This window comes from Hemicordylus capensis, chromosome 1 (genome assembly GCF_027244095.1).
Source record: "Hemicordylus capensis ecotype Gifberg chromosome 1, rHemCap1.1.pri, whole genome shotgun sequence".
NCBI classification, from domain to species: Eukaryota; Metazoa; Chordata; class Lepidosauria; order Squamata; family Cordylidae; genus Hemicordylus; species Hemicordylus capensis.
In genome coordinates this window covers 126,939,450-126,955,274 of record NC_069657.1, presented here as the reverse complement: position 1 = coordinate 126,955,274, position 15,825 = coordinate 126,939,450, and the positions used below count along the sequence as shown (strand labels likewise).

Genomic DNA, 15,825 nt, shown 5'->3' with positions numbered 1-15,825 from the left:
AGGAAGGGTATGATCATCTAAATGATGGCACTAACCAAACTGACTTGGAATTTTATTCACATTCACACTTCCAAAGGATATATTGTGAAATATTTTGAAGTCCCAGGAACATTACTGTATTTTCCCAAATCGAAGACAACTCTGAATTTAAGAGACCCCCTCAAAGTAGAGTTTAAATACAGGCTATAGTGCCTACATTTACTCTAGAGTCCTGCTCCTTTTGAGTAAATGTAGGCACTATAGCCTTTATTTAAACTCTACTTTGAGGGAGTCTTCTTAGATTCAGAGTTGTCTTCGATTTGGGAAAATACAGTAATGTTCCTGGGACTTCAAACAGCCTTCCAATTTCTAATATCCAAAAACCCTAGTCTTGGATTCAGGTAAATACAGTACTCTTCTCATCCAAGGCTTTAGATTTATAATTCTAAACACCAACACTAAAACATAGCAAGGAAATTCAGTGTTTACTTTAAATCCATCCACTGAATTAAGAACATAAGAATAGTCCTGCTGCTGGATCAGGCCCAAGGCCTTTCTAGTTCAGCATCCTGTTTTACAGAGTGGCCCCGAGAAGCCCACAGGCAAGAGGTGAGGGCTTGCCCTCTCTCTTGCTGTTGCTCTCCTGCAACTGGCATTTAGAGCCATCTTGCCTCTGAGCAGAGGTGCACCTAGGTAGTTTTGGAGCCGGGACCTAATGGCCTTTTGGAGCCCCACCCCCCACTGCAAATTAAACATCCGCCCCTGCCTACACACACACACACCACAGTATTTTTAACACGTGTGAGTTCTTGAGGGCACAAACAGCCACTGACCTCACAAGAGTGTAAGAATATAAAAGAAGTATAATGTATGCAAATATGCATTAGCAGAAACATTTCAACACGCAACTTAACATATTCCCATCCCACATAGTTATTTCCCCACTTCCCCCCTCTGCCTCTAGCAGAGGTCAGACTAAGGAGGATTGGTGGGGAGTGGCCCAAGGGGTGTGGAGGCCCTGGACTTTGGCCTGGATGTGTCCAGGGACAAGAGTGCCTCTGCCTCTGAGGCTGGAGGTGGCCTAGAGCCACTAGTAGATTCTGGATTGGTCTGAACTGAGCTCAAGTAATGACTTGCCATGTGAAGGAGGAGCCCTCTCAGATATAATGCCACAACCAGAACTTTCATTTCACCTCAACTGCAATGGTTTTCGGTGGAGCTAATGGCCATTTGAAATACAAACTCTCTTGTTTTTTAAGCATTGTATCCCGCACTTCTGTTAAACCCTATGGTAGATATAGAAACAAAGCATTCCGCTACCTGTCCCCATGGGCACAGTCACGTAATGTGCGAATAGTACTGGGGGCGTGAAGGAGTGAGCGAAGATCGGACATTGATCTGCACCCTACTTTTTCACCACTGCAAAGTGGGCAACCCACCCTTGTCAAGGGCAGGCACCTCTCAAGGTCAGGAGACAGAACCGCAGGGCGAGGCGTCGGGCGAGAAAGCAGAGACAGAGAATTTGGAAGGAGCCAAAGGGTGGAGCCGCCGCCGAGCCCGAGTCAACCGAGAGCGGGCGCGGAGGAGGCTCGCAGGGTGGGGCCTGCCTGGGACAAGCCCAAGGGCGGCCATAAATGGTGCGGGTCGGGCTCTTGAGCCGCAGACTGTACAAGAGCAGCTCTTTGCTCAGCTGCAGCGGCCCAGCAGCCGAGAGGGAGCCGCCAGCGCGCAGGCGTCTCAGCGGGACTTGGGCCCGCCGGAGTCAGGCAGCGAGCGCAGCGGCGGCGCTGGGTGCCGGTGCGCGCAGGGCAGGCAGCGGCAGGATGAAGGGCCCGGCGTGCGTGTCGGCGTCGTCGGAGGTGATCCGCGAGGGCGAGCTGGAGAAGCGCAGCGACAGCCTCTTCCAGCTGTGGAAGAAGAAGCTGGTGGTGCTGAGCAAGGACAGCCTGAGCCTCTTCTCGCCCGAGGGCGGCAGCGGCGGCGGCAAGGCGCGGGCCAAGGAGCTGCGCTTCGGCTCCATCCAGAAGGTGGACTGCGTGGAGCGCACCGGCAAGTACGTCTACTTCACCATCGTCACCACGGACCGCAAGGAGATCGACTTTCGGTGCCCGGGCGAGAGCTGCTGGAACGCCTCCATCACCATGGCGCTCATCGACTTCCAGAACAAGCGCGCCATCCAGGACTTCAAGAGCCGCCAGCAGCAGGAGGCCGTCGAGCAGGCGGCCGCCGGCACCCGCGACAGCAGGCGCCTCGCCCGCGCCCCCTGAGGGGGCAGCGGCAGCGCCCCAGCGACGAGCCAAAGGTGAGCGGGCACTCCTAGATTCGCGAGGCATTTGCCGGCCGGTCTCTCCTCGCCAAGAGAAGGGGCGGGTGACTAACCCGAGGGAAACGCGTGGGAGGGCTGTGGCTTTGTTTTACACAAAATAAGGTTAGATGTAGAAGAATCTAAACGGGACCGCGTGTGCTTCCAAAAGGTTATTGATCTCTGAATTCTCTAGCTTCCGTTTTAACAATCCTTATTAGCAAATACGGTTGCAGACGGCATAGCAATCTTTTTCTAAGAAGTTTTAAATATTTACAAGGAAAACATGAGTGGACGACTTGATACGGACCGAAACTTCAGTTGCCAGTACTGGCCACAAACTGGTGACAGTAGAAGGACAGTGGTGAGAGCTACACTCGATTCTCGATTGCTTGTGCAACATGCGAGCGGTCGCCTATTTGTGACATTGTCGTCTTTTTTATGATCAAGCTGCTGACAACAGTATATGTAGTTCAGGGATGCGTTTTACAGATGTGTGTGTCTTCCCAAATGCAACCATGTTGTGCACCGCCCAGAGCCGTTTGGATAGGGCGGTATATAAATTAAATAAATAAACCACTGATGCTGCAATTTGAAGGAAGAGATTGGTGCTAAGAGGGGACTTTTTGCTGAGGCTGTTTTCCTCCCCAGATCCCTCCAAGCAGATTTTGCATCTGCAAGGGGAGAAAATATAGGTACTACTTGTATCTTTTCCCTTGTAGGGAATAACAGTTCTTGAGGGTGGGTGGTCTCTACCTTCACCTTGCGCTTTAGGTAGCTACATTTTCTAAAACAAGACACAGTCTGTGGGAAAGACTCACAACATGTAGTTCCATCTAGCATCAGTGTCCCTTGATGGATCTAGACCAGGGCTGTACAACTTTGGCTCCCCTGCAGATGTGGAACTACAACTCCCATCATCCCTTACTACTGACCAGTGTAGCTGGGTATAATGGGAGTTGTAGTCAAGCAATAGCTGACAGGCCAAAGTTGTGCAGCCCTGAATCTTGAACAAAAATCCAACCAAATCTGAACCAAACTGTGAATCGTGGTAAAGTACAACTATAGCAGCACAACTGGATCTTTCATGTGAAAGGGAATCCTTTTACAGAAGGATTCCCCACGCAAACCCCAACAGCAGGGGTGTAGTGGGGATGCACCAGGACAGAGGGATGGAGTGCCAGACTTCTCGGCTTCTCTGGCTGTTGGAGTGGGCATGGCCATGGGGGCTGTCATGGAGTATGTCATTTGCAACTACATCATTGCCCAACAGTGCTAAACTGGTCAGCCACTGTGCATTTCTGCTTTGACTTCATAAGAACAGCCCTGCTGGATCAGGCCCAAAGCCCATCTAGTCCAGCATCCTGTTTCACACAGTGGCCCACCAGATGTCCCTGGAAACCACAGGCAGGAGTTGAGGGCATGCCCTCTCTCCTGCTGTTACTCCCCTGCAACTGGTACTCAGAGGCATCCTGCCCTTGAGGCTGGAGGTGGCCTATAGCCCTCCAACTTCCCAGAAATACTTTTGCATTTAAGTTCCATTAAACCAGGCGTGGGCAAACTGTGCCCTCCAGCTGCTGTTGAACTACAACTCCCATCTTCCCCAGCCACAGTGGTCAGTAGTAAGGGATGTTGGGAGTTGCAGTTCCGCATCTGGCTCCTCCAGCCAAACACAAGATCATCAATGCCTCGAGAGAACCAGCCTTTGGGGACCATGTCGTCACTAAGAGTTTGTCGGAGCTAATGTCAGATTAAGATATAGCAAGATGCTCTAGTGTCTACTTCTAGGAATGTATAGCAAAAAGGCTGCCTTTGAACAACTGTTAATGAATCCTGCCCACTATGCCGATGAAACGTGAGGGGAAATTTAGATGTTGTGCATTGAGCCCATTGTAGAGACTGGTTCTAAATTAATTGGACTTCACGTGAATCTCTTTTTCTAATACTGTCAAGAGATTATTCTACTCACCCTAATGCCAAATTTACTACTTACTCATAAGGAAGCCTCATGCACAACCTATGTTATGGAGCAGAGAAAGTACAACCGTGGCTTTTCTTCTGTAGACATTCTTATTTATGCATAACAGTTTAAGACTTATTGAGTTGCCCTGTTAAATACTCTTTACTGACTTCCTCCTCTATTTCCCTCCTCCCGTAGACATACCTGGATCACAAATGGGATCAAGTGTCTTGGACTGTGATTGATTGGACTGGAGCAGGATACCAATGAAGGAAAAACAAAGAAGGATGCCAGAAGTGGCCAGGTTTCTTCAGATCTGAGGAGGCTATTGAGCAGAGCAGCCAAGTTGCATCTGAAAGTATTTACAAACCAAAGATACTTTGAAAAGACAGCATGGCTGATGGAACTCTATTTCAGTTTCTATTTATAGGATGCAAAGACTATTCTGTCTTCCAGACATCTGGAGGAAAGAAACAATTTAAATTATTTGTAGTATCTATATTTTATATTTATTTTGATGACTGTGTTTTTAAGCAAATGTGTGTCTTAATATTGCTTTTTTGCAATAATGTGTCCATTCCAAATAAACTAAGTGAAATGTTCACTTATTTTGCTGCATAACTGAGGTCAATCTTTTATTTTTATTTTTTCAATGTGCTAAAAAGTGCTGTGTAAGTGCATCTTAGCTCTCGGTGCTGGGGAGAAAGGGAGATCTAGAAAGGGAAAACTAGACACCCGGCTCAGTATAGTGCCCCCGCCCCCTGCACTTCCCAGCCATTAGCTAATTGGTAGTGTCAAATGATGTTGTAGGCAAAGATGGGAAGTGCTTTTATACAGCATGCAGCCTACTCCCATACTAGAATTGTCTCTGGATTGAGAAGCCCATATTGACAAGTTGCTGCTTTGATGAGATAAATACAAATGATCCATCTAGGATACCTTAAGTAGTTAAGTAATTAAGGGGAGGGGTGCTGGTCTTGTGGTAATAGTATCCCTTTCACTAAGCAGGGGCCACCTTGGTTTGCATTTGGATGGGCGACTGCATGTGAGTGCTGTAAGATATGCCCCTTAGAGCAGGGCTTCTCAACGTTGGGTCCCCAGAGGTTATTGGATTCCAACTCCCATAATCCCCAGCCCCAGTGGCCTTTGGTTGGGGATTGTGGGAGCTGAAGTCCAATAACATCTGGAGACCCAACGTTGAGAATCCCTGCCTTAGAGGATGGGGCCAAAGCTGAGTGGAAGAACATCTTCAGAAGGTCCCAGGTTCTACTGGGAGAGACCCCTGCCTGAAACCTTGGAGAGCCTCTGCCAGACAGTACTAAGCTAGATGGACCAATGGTCTGATTTTGTATAAGGCAGCTTCTTATGTTCCAGTTGCGACAAGTGGATGTTGTTTCAAGACACGTGCAGGAGCAGACAATACACATATGATCATGGAGTAACTATCCCATCTTCATTGTTCATTTCCAGGAGTCCCTGATTTTAAGGGGATTTTGATTCAGAGAATGAATGCTCCCCTTCCATATGCCATATAACCACTGACCTATTATTTTCATTCATGCCTTCAGCCTGGCATTTGGGGTTGCAGAAGAGCATTATGAGTATCTGCAGCATTATTAAAAGGAGACTGCTTTAGTTGAGCTGGGCTGCATACACTTGCATCTGCAAATTAAAGCCACAGTTGTGCAGACACACTGGTGCATGCCTTGCTTGTAGTTGACTCCCAGTAATAACGTATGAGGAGTGAGAGAACGGCAAATTTCCTTCGGAATACTAATATAACTCCCCCACACACACAAGGCATCTGGTTGGAAAGTGGGAAGCAGGATGCTGGACTAGATGGCCCTCTGGCAGTGTTCTCTATTTTTTTTCTTCTTCATCTGTGTGTGGAATGAGTTTTGTTCTGGGTGGCAGTATCAAGGCAGTGTGTGCACACATGCATTCAGGGTGGGGCCTTCCGGATTAAACCTGAGCGGGATCTAGAATTAACTGAGCGGACATCAGAAAATGTGTGAGCGTGCACACATGCGCATGCCCTAGAGGGAACACAGGCTCTGGTCTGTTGCAGCAGGGCCCTTCCTATGGCAAGCTGATATGACCAGCATGCAACATGGGGCTGTAAATGCCTCCTTTTGTTTACTGGAAATTGTTGCAATTTAACTGCCACCCAACTGGTGTGCCCTGTTCTATTAATCTTGTACTGCTTCTTATCACAATGCTCAGAAGCTTAACTTGGGGTTAGGCTAGATCCTCTAACCTGACTCACCACAACCAATCTTGTGGCACTACCAACTTGATTGCAAAAACACTGATTTGTAACTGAATTGCATGTCCACAAGACATCTAATGGTCATGTAATATGATGTGGCATTCTCTGATCCCAGCAGCCTGTATGTGTCAGACCACCACATGTGGGAAGTGGAGGGAGAGCACTGCAAATGTGAAACCAAAAAATTCAACACAAATGGGGGAAAGGAGGGGAGAAGTGCCTTAGGCAGAGAAACAAACAGAACATGTTTATCAGAAAGCTCAAGTTAAGCAGTGGCATGTGCTAGAAATTTTTTTTAAAACACTGGTCTTTGCATCAATTTTCTATGTATAAGATGCCAAGACTGTTCTATATACTAGACATCTGGTAGAAAAAGCAACTTAAACTCTTTGTAAAATATATTTATTTATTTTGATACATGCCTTTTAAGTAAATGTGTGTCTTCATAGTGGTTTTGTGGGAGGGTGTTTTTTTGTTTTTGCATTATGTGTCAGTTTCAAGAGAAATGTTGCCATAGAGGATGTTCCTGACCAGCAGGGCCAGCCCTTCTGTGAAGCAGGCTGATTCAAGCAGCAAATTGTGGGCCAGATTTGCCCACAATTAGGGGCAGCAGAGCAGCCCATCCAACACGCCTCCTCCATGGATAGCTTGCAGAGGAAGGGAAGTGAGAGGGCGCCATGCTGGAGATTTGAAAGAGGGAAGGAACCAGGGGTGTGATTTTAACAGGAAAAGAAGAGGACGAGAGTTGCTTGGTGCTCCACATCAGGCAGCAACATGACATAGCTGGGAACTGTTGACCACTAAACATGATTGGAGCATATGGTAAATGCAAGGTCTATCAGCTGATCCTGTCATGAGACAAGCCTGATTTGCACCTTTGATATGCTCCGGAGCTCACTGTGGAAACTAGGCCTGTCCACTAGTGTCACAAAAGTGACCAAGTTCTTTTAAACTGCGACCATGTATGATCTGGACTTGAAAATAGGAGAACCAAACACTCTCAGACAGTTCAGTGGGCTTTATTGAATACAGCTGATCTACAAGGCACGAATACCAGTCTAGTATATCAAAGAGATAAATCAGATTTTCAGCAAGCAGCTAGATAATGTTCCTAACTATCATATGTGTATGGATGCATGTATATTCAATATATTAAATCTATCTAAAAACCTAACGCTGATAAAGAAAAGGGAAAAGAGGAAGGAAGGAAGGGCTTCAGGAAAGGGATGGCTGAAAGCCAGGGGCTAGTGAGGGAAGGAGGGGAATTGGAACCAAAGGTGTAGGTCTTGGGGAAATCATATTACCGACTCAGAGGGATGGACCAAGATGTGAGCGTTTGAGTTCGTAGCTACTGATCGGGGCTCAGATGGTCTTTGAGCAATCGTGCTGGATGCTGCAGGGGAAAGACAGAAATCACCCTAATCTCTCACCCCACAGCAGAGATCACCAATGCTTTCTTGTCCCTCTTGGGCTGAACCCTTGCTCCAGCTACGCAGCTTGGCAACAGGTTCACAGAAGGAGCAGCCTTGCTTGTTAGGCAAAGATTGCTGAGGACATGTTCGAGATGCTACCCCTTATATCCATGCCTGATCCTTTGATCCAGGCATCATATCAAAAGGATATACTGACATCCATCATGAATCTCTAAAAGTGTCAATATGTGTAAATCATGAGTTCTCTCCCATGTCAATTAAGACCGGGGGGGGGGGGTGTCCAGGAGATGAGGGTCATCTCTTGATGCTTGTTTGTTGTTATCAGGAAGAACTGTTTCTTCTAATGTTCCTAAGCACATCTGCATTTGTGGCTGCTCTATAAGCAGACTTGAGGTGCTTTGGTCCCAGGAAACTGTTAGCAAGACAAAGTGAGAAAGGAGGAAACTCCCAAATCCTATAGGAGAAAGACATCTCTCTAAATTATGCAGGTGCTCTTATCTACTTGTGTGACTTCAAAGTATTCTTAAGGTGACAGCTTTTAACATATGTAAAATCAGAAAGCAAGTGTCACAATAGTAACCAACAGAAAGTAATTAACTATACATTGTAAATACCAGAGTAGAGGATATGCAGGCTCATCCCCTGTGCCCCTCAAGGCTATGAGCCTTGAACAAAGAACAAGCAATTCCAGACTGTTTCACCTGATAAACCAGTTCACTCAGAGTTCAGACATCAACTGGTTTCTCAATAGGGCAGAATCTGTCACAGGCCTCAGCTTTGCCTTTGGGGCCTGCAACTCCGGGCCAGGCTTGGCAATGGTGGCCACAATAATCCCACCCCACAAAAGACTGGTTCTCCACATGATTCCCGCAAAGCTGGGAAAGCAGGAGATGCACATTTCCATTTGTAAGAACCCAGAAATGCATGCACATTTTCTTTTGTAAGAACCCAGAAATTAAAGATGAGATTGGGTTGGCACCACCATTTAAGTGGGATCAGCAACCTTAGGTCAAATCCCAGATTACTGATCCTAGTTACATGCCAGGTTGGTGTGGTGCCAATCTGACATGTCCCCAAATTTCTGAATTCTTATGATCAGAAATTAGGAGCTTACATACCTAGCAAATCTGATAGCAACTTGCTTCAGGCAGGTCATGAGAATCCACCTATAGAGAAGTTCCTTAATGATTTTGCACAGTCATATCTATCCTGTTTGCAACCACCTTTCATACAATCTAAAAATAAACATATACACCAGCATCAGTCACTGGAAGTACTGTGCTGGGGGTGGATAGGGCCAGTTACTCTCCCCCTCAGATGGTTACAAGACTCTTTTCATCACCAACTTTTGTTAATGCTCTGATTGTCCATTTGTTCTTGTGATCAATTTACTTGCAATGCATTTTGCCACAATCTGGAGAAACCAATTCAGCTTCAGAAAAGATCTGAATACATCCCCCTACTGTTTTGTCACCCAATGCATACATAGAGCAAGGCAGGTTCCAGTTTGATTTGTTGTTGTTGTGCTGTTGAGCTGGTGTTGACCACAGAACCATGTGGTTGTTTTTGGTAGAATACAGGAGGGGTTTACCATTGCCATCTCCCACGCAGTATGAGATGATGCCTTTCATCATCTTCCTATATCGCTGCTGCCCAATATAGGTGTTTTCCATAGTCTGGGAAACATACCAGTGGGGATTCGAACCAGCAACCTCTTGCCCCCTAGGCAAGTTACTTCCCCACTGTGCCATTAGGTGGCACAGCAGGGATCTAGCAGGGCAATATGCATTTGGACTGATTTGCTGATAACCAGCAGCTAGGATCTAAGCATAGCCTCGCCCCTTAGTAATCAAGATAGACTAATCCATGCAGATACAAACTTCATATATAACTCTGCCAAATGAATACAGTATATCGCTATGCAACAACAATCCTGTTAAAATACAGCATCCTTTTATCAAAGACAGCTTCTCCAATATAGTGATCGTTCATTGCTCTTAGTTGCTTTTGTTCAAGACTGAGTCCATACATCTTGAACCTGGTTGAACAAAACTGCACAAAGTATTTCAAACAAGCCTCTTTTCCCCCAATAGAGACCGACTGAGTGCACCAGCTGAAGCTCTTAACAGAAATGTTTGTCTTTGATATTACTTTACAAATGACCCTACAGCTGTGGAGTTCAGGAAGGTCCCTCGAGTGCTTGCAATCAACTCAGTGGAATGTTATTACTGCACCAGCCCTTGCAAATGGTTCCAATATCAATAGCTATCCAAGGGTGTACAAATCATATTACAATGCTGGCTTAGTCGTTACCATTTTCATTCTGGCAGAGGCATCAAAATAAAAGTCCTAATGTATATTTAATAAAAAAAACATTGCACATCCTGGCTTTGCTTATTATTAATTCTCTGCTTTCTGAGGATTTTTCTTTTTGAGGAGATACAAATATAAATCCATGTTTGTCAACAGCTGGGGGAAAACAAAAGATGGTATATCATGTGTTTCATACACAAAAATCCTCCTTGCATTTGTCCTACAGTTTATGCCAAAGAAATAAAGAGAAAAGATAGTTTTATTGTCATATCTGCTCCATCTGCTATAATGTATTGAACGCTCAAACTATGTTTTTCAGAAACATTTCTGCAATTAGGAACTTGCTTGCGGGAACCGAAATGTTTTAGTTGGCATTCGTGTCTCATAAAAGCAACCGTGCTTTTCCCATTTAAGTACTTTATTTGTTAGGACATATATTCACATAAGTGTGTGTTTCTTCAGTTCTGGAGTGCTAGTTTTTGATTTAAGTTAGAAGAGTGGCAAAAGCTGTCTCCTCCCACACTGCCCTAGCACATAGTCTGACATGTGGTTATTAAGCTGATGCTTTTATTAGACCAAAACCTGTATTAGTGGAAAGGCAGCTCTTTGAATTTATTTGTATGTTTGTTTTTTGCTTCATATAATTTTCCTTCAGAAATATGAAACCTGCAAAAGAATAACTATTCCTTCTTTAAAATAAAAATTTGGGGGGGGAAATAGGATGTGCAAAGTGGTTTTCCCTCTTAAATGGAAAAGTATATGCTAGCATATTTATATGGATCAAAGTTTATGTGAATCAGATAGTTCAGTGGTAGACTGGAACAATTATACATACTTGTATGTATACATACATACCTGTATGTTCTAAAATAGTAAAGGAACATAGGACAGCAGCAGAATTTCTTTTTTTAAATACATCCATGGGTGACTTAACTTAAACTTAATTTTTCTGTTGAATTTAAAATGGTGGAAGTGGGTGAGAAGGAAATCTGGATCAGAGAGCTGCATCCATTTGCAAAATGGAGCAAGGGCTTTGTATAAAGCAATGTACCACACCATAACTAATATATAGCATATTATTACAAGATGTAAAAGAATGTTTATTCAAAAGAAAACGAATTAAGGAACTCTGTAGCACAAGTTTTATTTCTGCATAGGTAAAAGATTTGATAGTGTGACTATTTTGGAGATTGAACAAGTCATGTGCAGTACAACTTGTTACCAGAAAGAGGGGTGGAGGCATTTTAATAGCTGTCATTCTTTGGAAGAGCCAAACCTCTCCCTACTCTGAAGTACAAGATTAAAAGGTCCTGGCAGTCCCTTTGCACCCTAGTTCATGTGTTACACTTTCAGACGACTCTCAGAATGAAAACCAAGTCTTTATTTGCAACGCCCAGAAAACTTGTTCCACTGAAGGACCCTAGTACAATTTCCCTGTTGTACCACACTTTGCACTTAAGGTGTAACACAAATAATTGATACTGAAACAATGTCCAGCAAACCTCAGCAATGCTGCTGAATTATGGGGTGACTGAACCATTGGTTCGAATCAGATGCAGAATGAGACTACCAAACCAGACTTCATTTGTGACTGTCACTGGAAGCAGAGCAGGCTCCAGTTTCCCTTACAAAAGTCCTTTTGAGATGAAGCCTTGATGACTTCCAGATGCCACTCGCAAAGCCTCCCCCGCCATTTCTTTGTTTTGGAATTGCAGGCATGTGGTCAACAGTACTGAGAGGCCCAAGACTGGCCAGGCCGTTCAGCACATTGGCCTCCCATTCAAAGAGTTAGCTGAGATTTTGATGCAATTTGCCGATGCTGTTTCCTCATAACTGGAAACAACTTCTGCTATTTGTAAGCCATTTTGAAGACACAAGTAATGGAGAGGCAGGATAAATCATGTTTTTAAAAAACAGAATGACTTGGGGGAGTTGTCATCCAGCAAATTATAATATACAAACTGCAGAAGTCAAAGAACAATCCTGATGAGCAGAAACACGCGTCCATAAAGCTGCAGACAAGGAAACTGCTGAGAGCCATGGTGTCATTTGTACGTTGCAATTTTGGCTTCATCAAAAGAGTGAAGTTCTGTGCCAGACACAATAGAATCCTAATGACAATGGGCGAAGAACAAAACTGCACCAGCTCAGCAGATGGTGACCTACATCCTCAAAGGTTAGACCTGCTGCTAATAGGCATAATTTGGGAAGTGAGGTGTGAGTGCTTGAGAGCCAAATGGCAGGGCAATTTTGCTTTTGTAGCATCACTCCTAAAAGTTCTAGAATTAGAATGTCATGTGAGGCCTCTGCTTGCTCTTGTCATCTTTTACAGCACAGTTGGGTCTGTATTATGGATGCAGCATGGATATATGTGGCACCAGGCATAATAGGCATAATTTGGGGAGTGAGGTGTGAGTGCTTGAGAGCCAAACGGCAGGGCAATTTTGCTTTTGTAGCATCACTCCTTAAAGTTCTAGAATTAGAATGTCATGTGAGGCCTCTGCTTGCTCTTGTCATCTTTTACAGCACAGTTGGGTCTGCATTATGGATGCAGCATGGAAATATGTGGCACCAGGAGAGCTAAGAAGTGGGGAAGAGGAAGGGGGGAGAGGGAGAAAAAATTAAATGCCATCTATTAAAATTAGATTTTTCAGGAAAGAGAAATGCCTGCATTTCCCAATAATTTATAAAGAAAAGCATGTGCAGTTGCATGGCATCATAAATATACTGCTGGATTTATCTTAGAACCTCATATATTCTGCACTGCAGTTGCAGGGGTGTTTCACAACGTTCTCATGAAGCAGTGAAATGTGATCATTCTGGTTTTGTAGGCACTGAATGCTTTGTTTCAAGTCACAAAGGGCATATTTGGAAAAACAGAGAATTGCACACATAACTTGCATCATGAAGTGAGCTTGTCTGTATTCAGGCTATGTTTCTGCAAGGGATGACCCAGTTTTGTTCTGTGCACTTTTGAAATGCCCTGTTTAAAGCCCATTCAACTTTAATCACTTGCCTTTTATAATAGCAAGTCTGGCTACATAGGTTGCCTGGGTGGGAAACTGGGGAATCACATGTAAGCTGCTCTAAGGTTCACTGTGGAAGAACAGGGCATAATCAAACAAACAAAGCAGCATCCATTGATCCCTTCTCAGTCTGGAATAATTTTTTAATCATGGCAACAGAGGGTTGCACCAATGTCTAGATAGTATGGTAAAGATTAGATCAGCGTTCTTCATTGCAATGGTGGCCCTCCTCAACCCTATATGCGGCTCCCTGACTCATAGTTTATTGGGCCTGTTTGAAGCTTCGGCTAGAGCTGAATATTCTGCACAATCCCCCTGGTACTATGCAGAGACAATACTCACTGTGCAGTGATATGCTTTGGCCAGCACTGGATGAGGGGATTCCTTGAGGGAAGTGGAGCCCCCTTGAGCCCCGCACCATCTTGGAAGGTGTGCACAGAGTGCTGAGACATGCAGCCCTTCTCAGTGTTTTATTCCTAGAGCTCTTAAAAGAGGGTGGTGTTTCTCTTAAAGGGCCCTCTCAGCACTGAGAAAAGTGCAGTCCTGTGCAGAGATCAGCACAGTAGGAAATGGCTCTCACATTCGGGGATTTATGCCAAAGAGCCCCTGCTTGAAAAATAGTGTCGATCACGAGATTAGATTGACCTTATATCTACAAGGTGATGCTGCAAAGGAGCTTTTGTCTTAGACTTTGAACCAGATCAAACAGCTTCTGTTTGAGTTATCTTTCACATTAAGTTTTTCATGTTCAGTCATATGATCCCAGGCAAAACAATGGAACACAGGATTCTGTATGCACTACCCAATCCTATATGTTCCAAGAACATGCAGAGAACATTGTACAGGTTGTTCACAGAGGAAGAGGTATCAAGTCATACTGACGGATTGCCACATTCTTCCTGCACATGACAAAATCACACATGCATGTTGAAGATCTTTAATTATCATTTTGGAATCTTCCTATATTCCAGTGAATGCCCTGTATCACTATTCACAAGTCATGCTTTTTCCATTTCAAATGTCACTGCACTTCATTTAGCTTGTTGCAGGAAAGAGACTTCCTCAACACATAGCCTGAACACTGGCCCAGACTGTCCTGTCATTAGATTCACATGCAAAACCACACATCTTTCTAGTCCATTGCCATTCCCTTCACCATTCTTCTGTGCTCGGCAATGAAACTAACAAGGTTGGGGAAAGCTTTGTCAATTTCACCAATGTCATATCATTAAAAAATAAAAAATAAAACAATTTCTGCAGCAATACTGATGTGTATACATGCCTTTATAAAGGGGAAACAACTCCCTCTCCCTTTCTTGGAGAAGCAGCAATGAAAAGGATGGACAGGTGATGTTTTCCAAAATGGCACTGAAAGGACATGATCGCTAGCAACAGGTAGCTATCATGGTCCACCTTGGAGGTGGGCATTTCTAAGATGAGGGGCAATGACTGAGAAGACTCTATCACCAATCACCACCCTCTGAACTTCAGGGGGGCAGTTGGCGTAGAGCCCCTGTTGATGATGACCAAAAGCATCCAGGTAGGTTCTTGTGGTAATAGACAGCTCTGCAGACACTCCGGTCCCAGACCATCTAGGGCTTTATAGACAGGCACTAGCACTTTGAACGGAGCCCAGAAATGAACTGAGCCCAGTGTAGCTATTTCAAAACAGGCAAGATATGGTTCCAGTATGGGATTACAATCCTACAATATGGATTTCCCCCTTCCTCTTCTGGAAGTCCCCCAACTCTCTTTGCCTTTTCAACTGTTGCCATTTATCTTCTTTTCCTATGTGGAAGCGACTAATTAAGATCCCGTTTTATTGTTAGAATTATGACTCCTCCCCTGCCCACCCCCAGTGCATTCCTGTCTACAAATCAATATGGAAATATTTTTATTTTGTTACCTGCTTGCTCAATGATCTAGGAGACTTCCTGTAACCACAGTCTGCTTAGCTTCAACTCTTTTAAGTGTAGTAAGTAAATTCTGACATTTTGCTGCTATACACATATTTCCAGGTTACTAATGATAATATTAAGAAGTACAGACTTTTAGGGGCTAGATATTTAGGGGCTAAAATGGGAACTTAATTAGCATTTTAAAAGCTGGGCATGAACAGGGATGGATGGAGTGTTATACCAGCATCAGCTCTGACAAGCTTCATGGAGGGTTCAAATTTTGAACAGGAGGTCCATAGAGAGGAGTAGATTAGAAGCAGGCTGGGGAAATCCCAGAAGAGCTTGGCCTGACAATAGCCCTATTCAGACATTACACTGAACTATGTTTAGGTGTCTGTATACATGTATATGCTTTTGTGTGAATGACTTGCGTGTGTTCATGTTAAAAGTGAACCTGGTACAGGTCTCCATATGAAGGATAGAGATAGGAAGTGTACTGCTGTTTGTGCATGTAACATAATGCCTGTTACATTATGAATAGGGCTACTGACAGTTTTCACATCAAACTGCAGGAGGTGGCTTGTTGCAGGCAGAAGACACGGAGTGGAGTGGCAAGGAAGGGCTGCCAGCAGCCCAGAGTAGGAT

The 15,825-nt window shown here is 44.5% G+C and overlaps 1 protein-coding gene across 1 annotated transcript; it reads left to right on the top strand.

Annotated features, from left to right (window-relative positions):
- Positions 1 to 1,656: 1,656 nt before the first annotated feature.
- On the top strand, positions 1,657 to 4,862 carry LOC128339442 (pleckstrin homology-like domain family A member 2). Its single transcript, XM_053283374.1, has 2 exons — positions 1,657 to 2,281; positions 4,440 to 4,862. The coding sequence occupies exon 1, from the start codon at positions 1,803 to 1,805 to the stop codon at positions 2,244 to 2,246; it is 444 nt and encodes a 147-aa protein (XP_053139349.1). The 5' UTR covers positions 1,657 to 1,802; the 3' UTR covers positions 2,247 to 2,281; positions 4,440 to 4,862.
- The last annotated feature ends 10,963 nt before the right edge of the window (positions 4,863 to 15,825 follow it).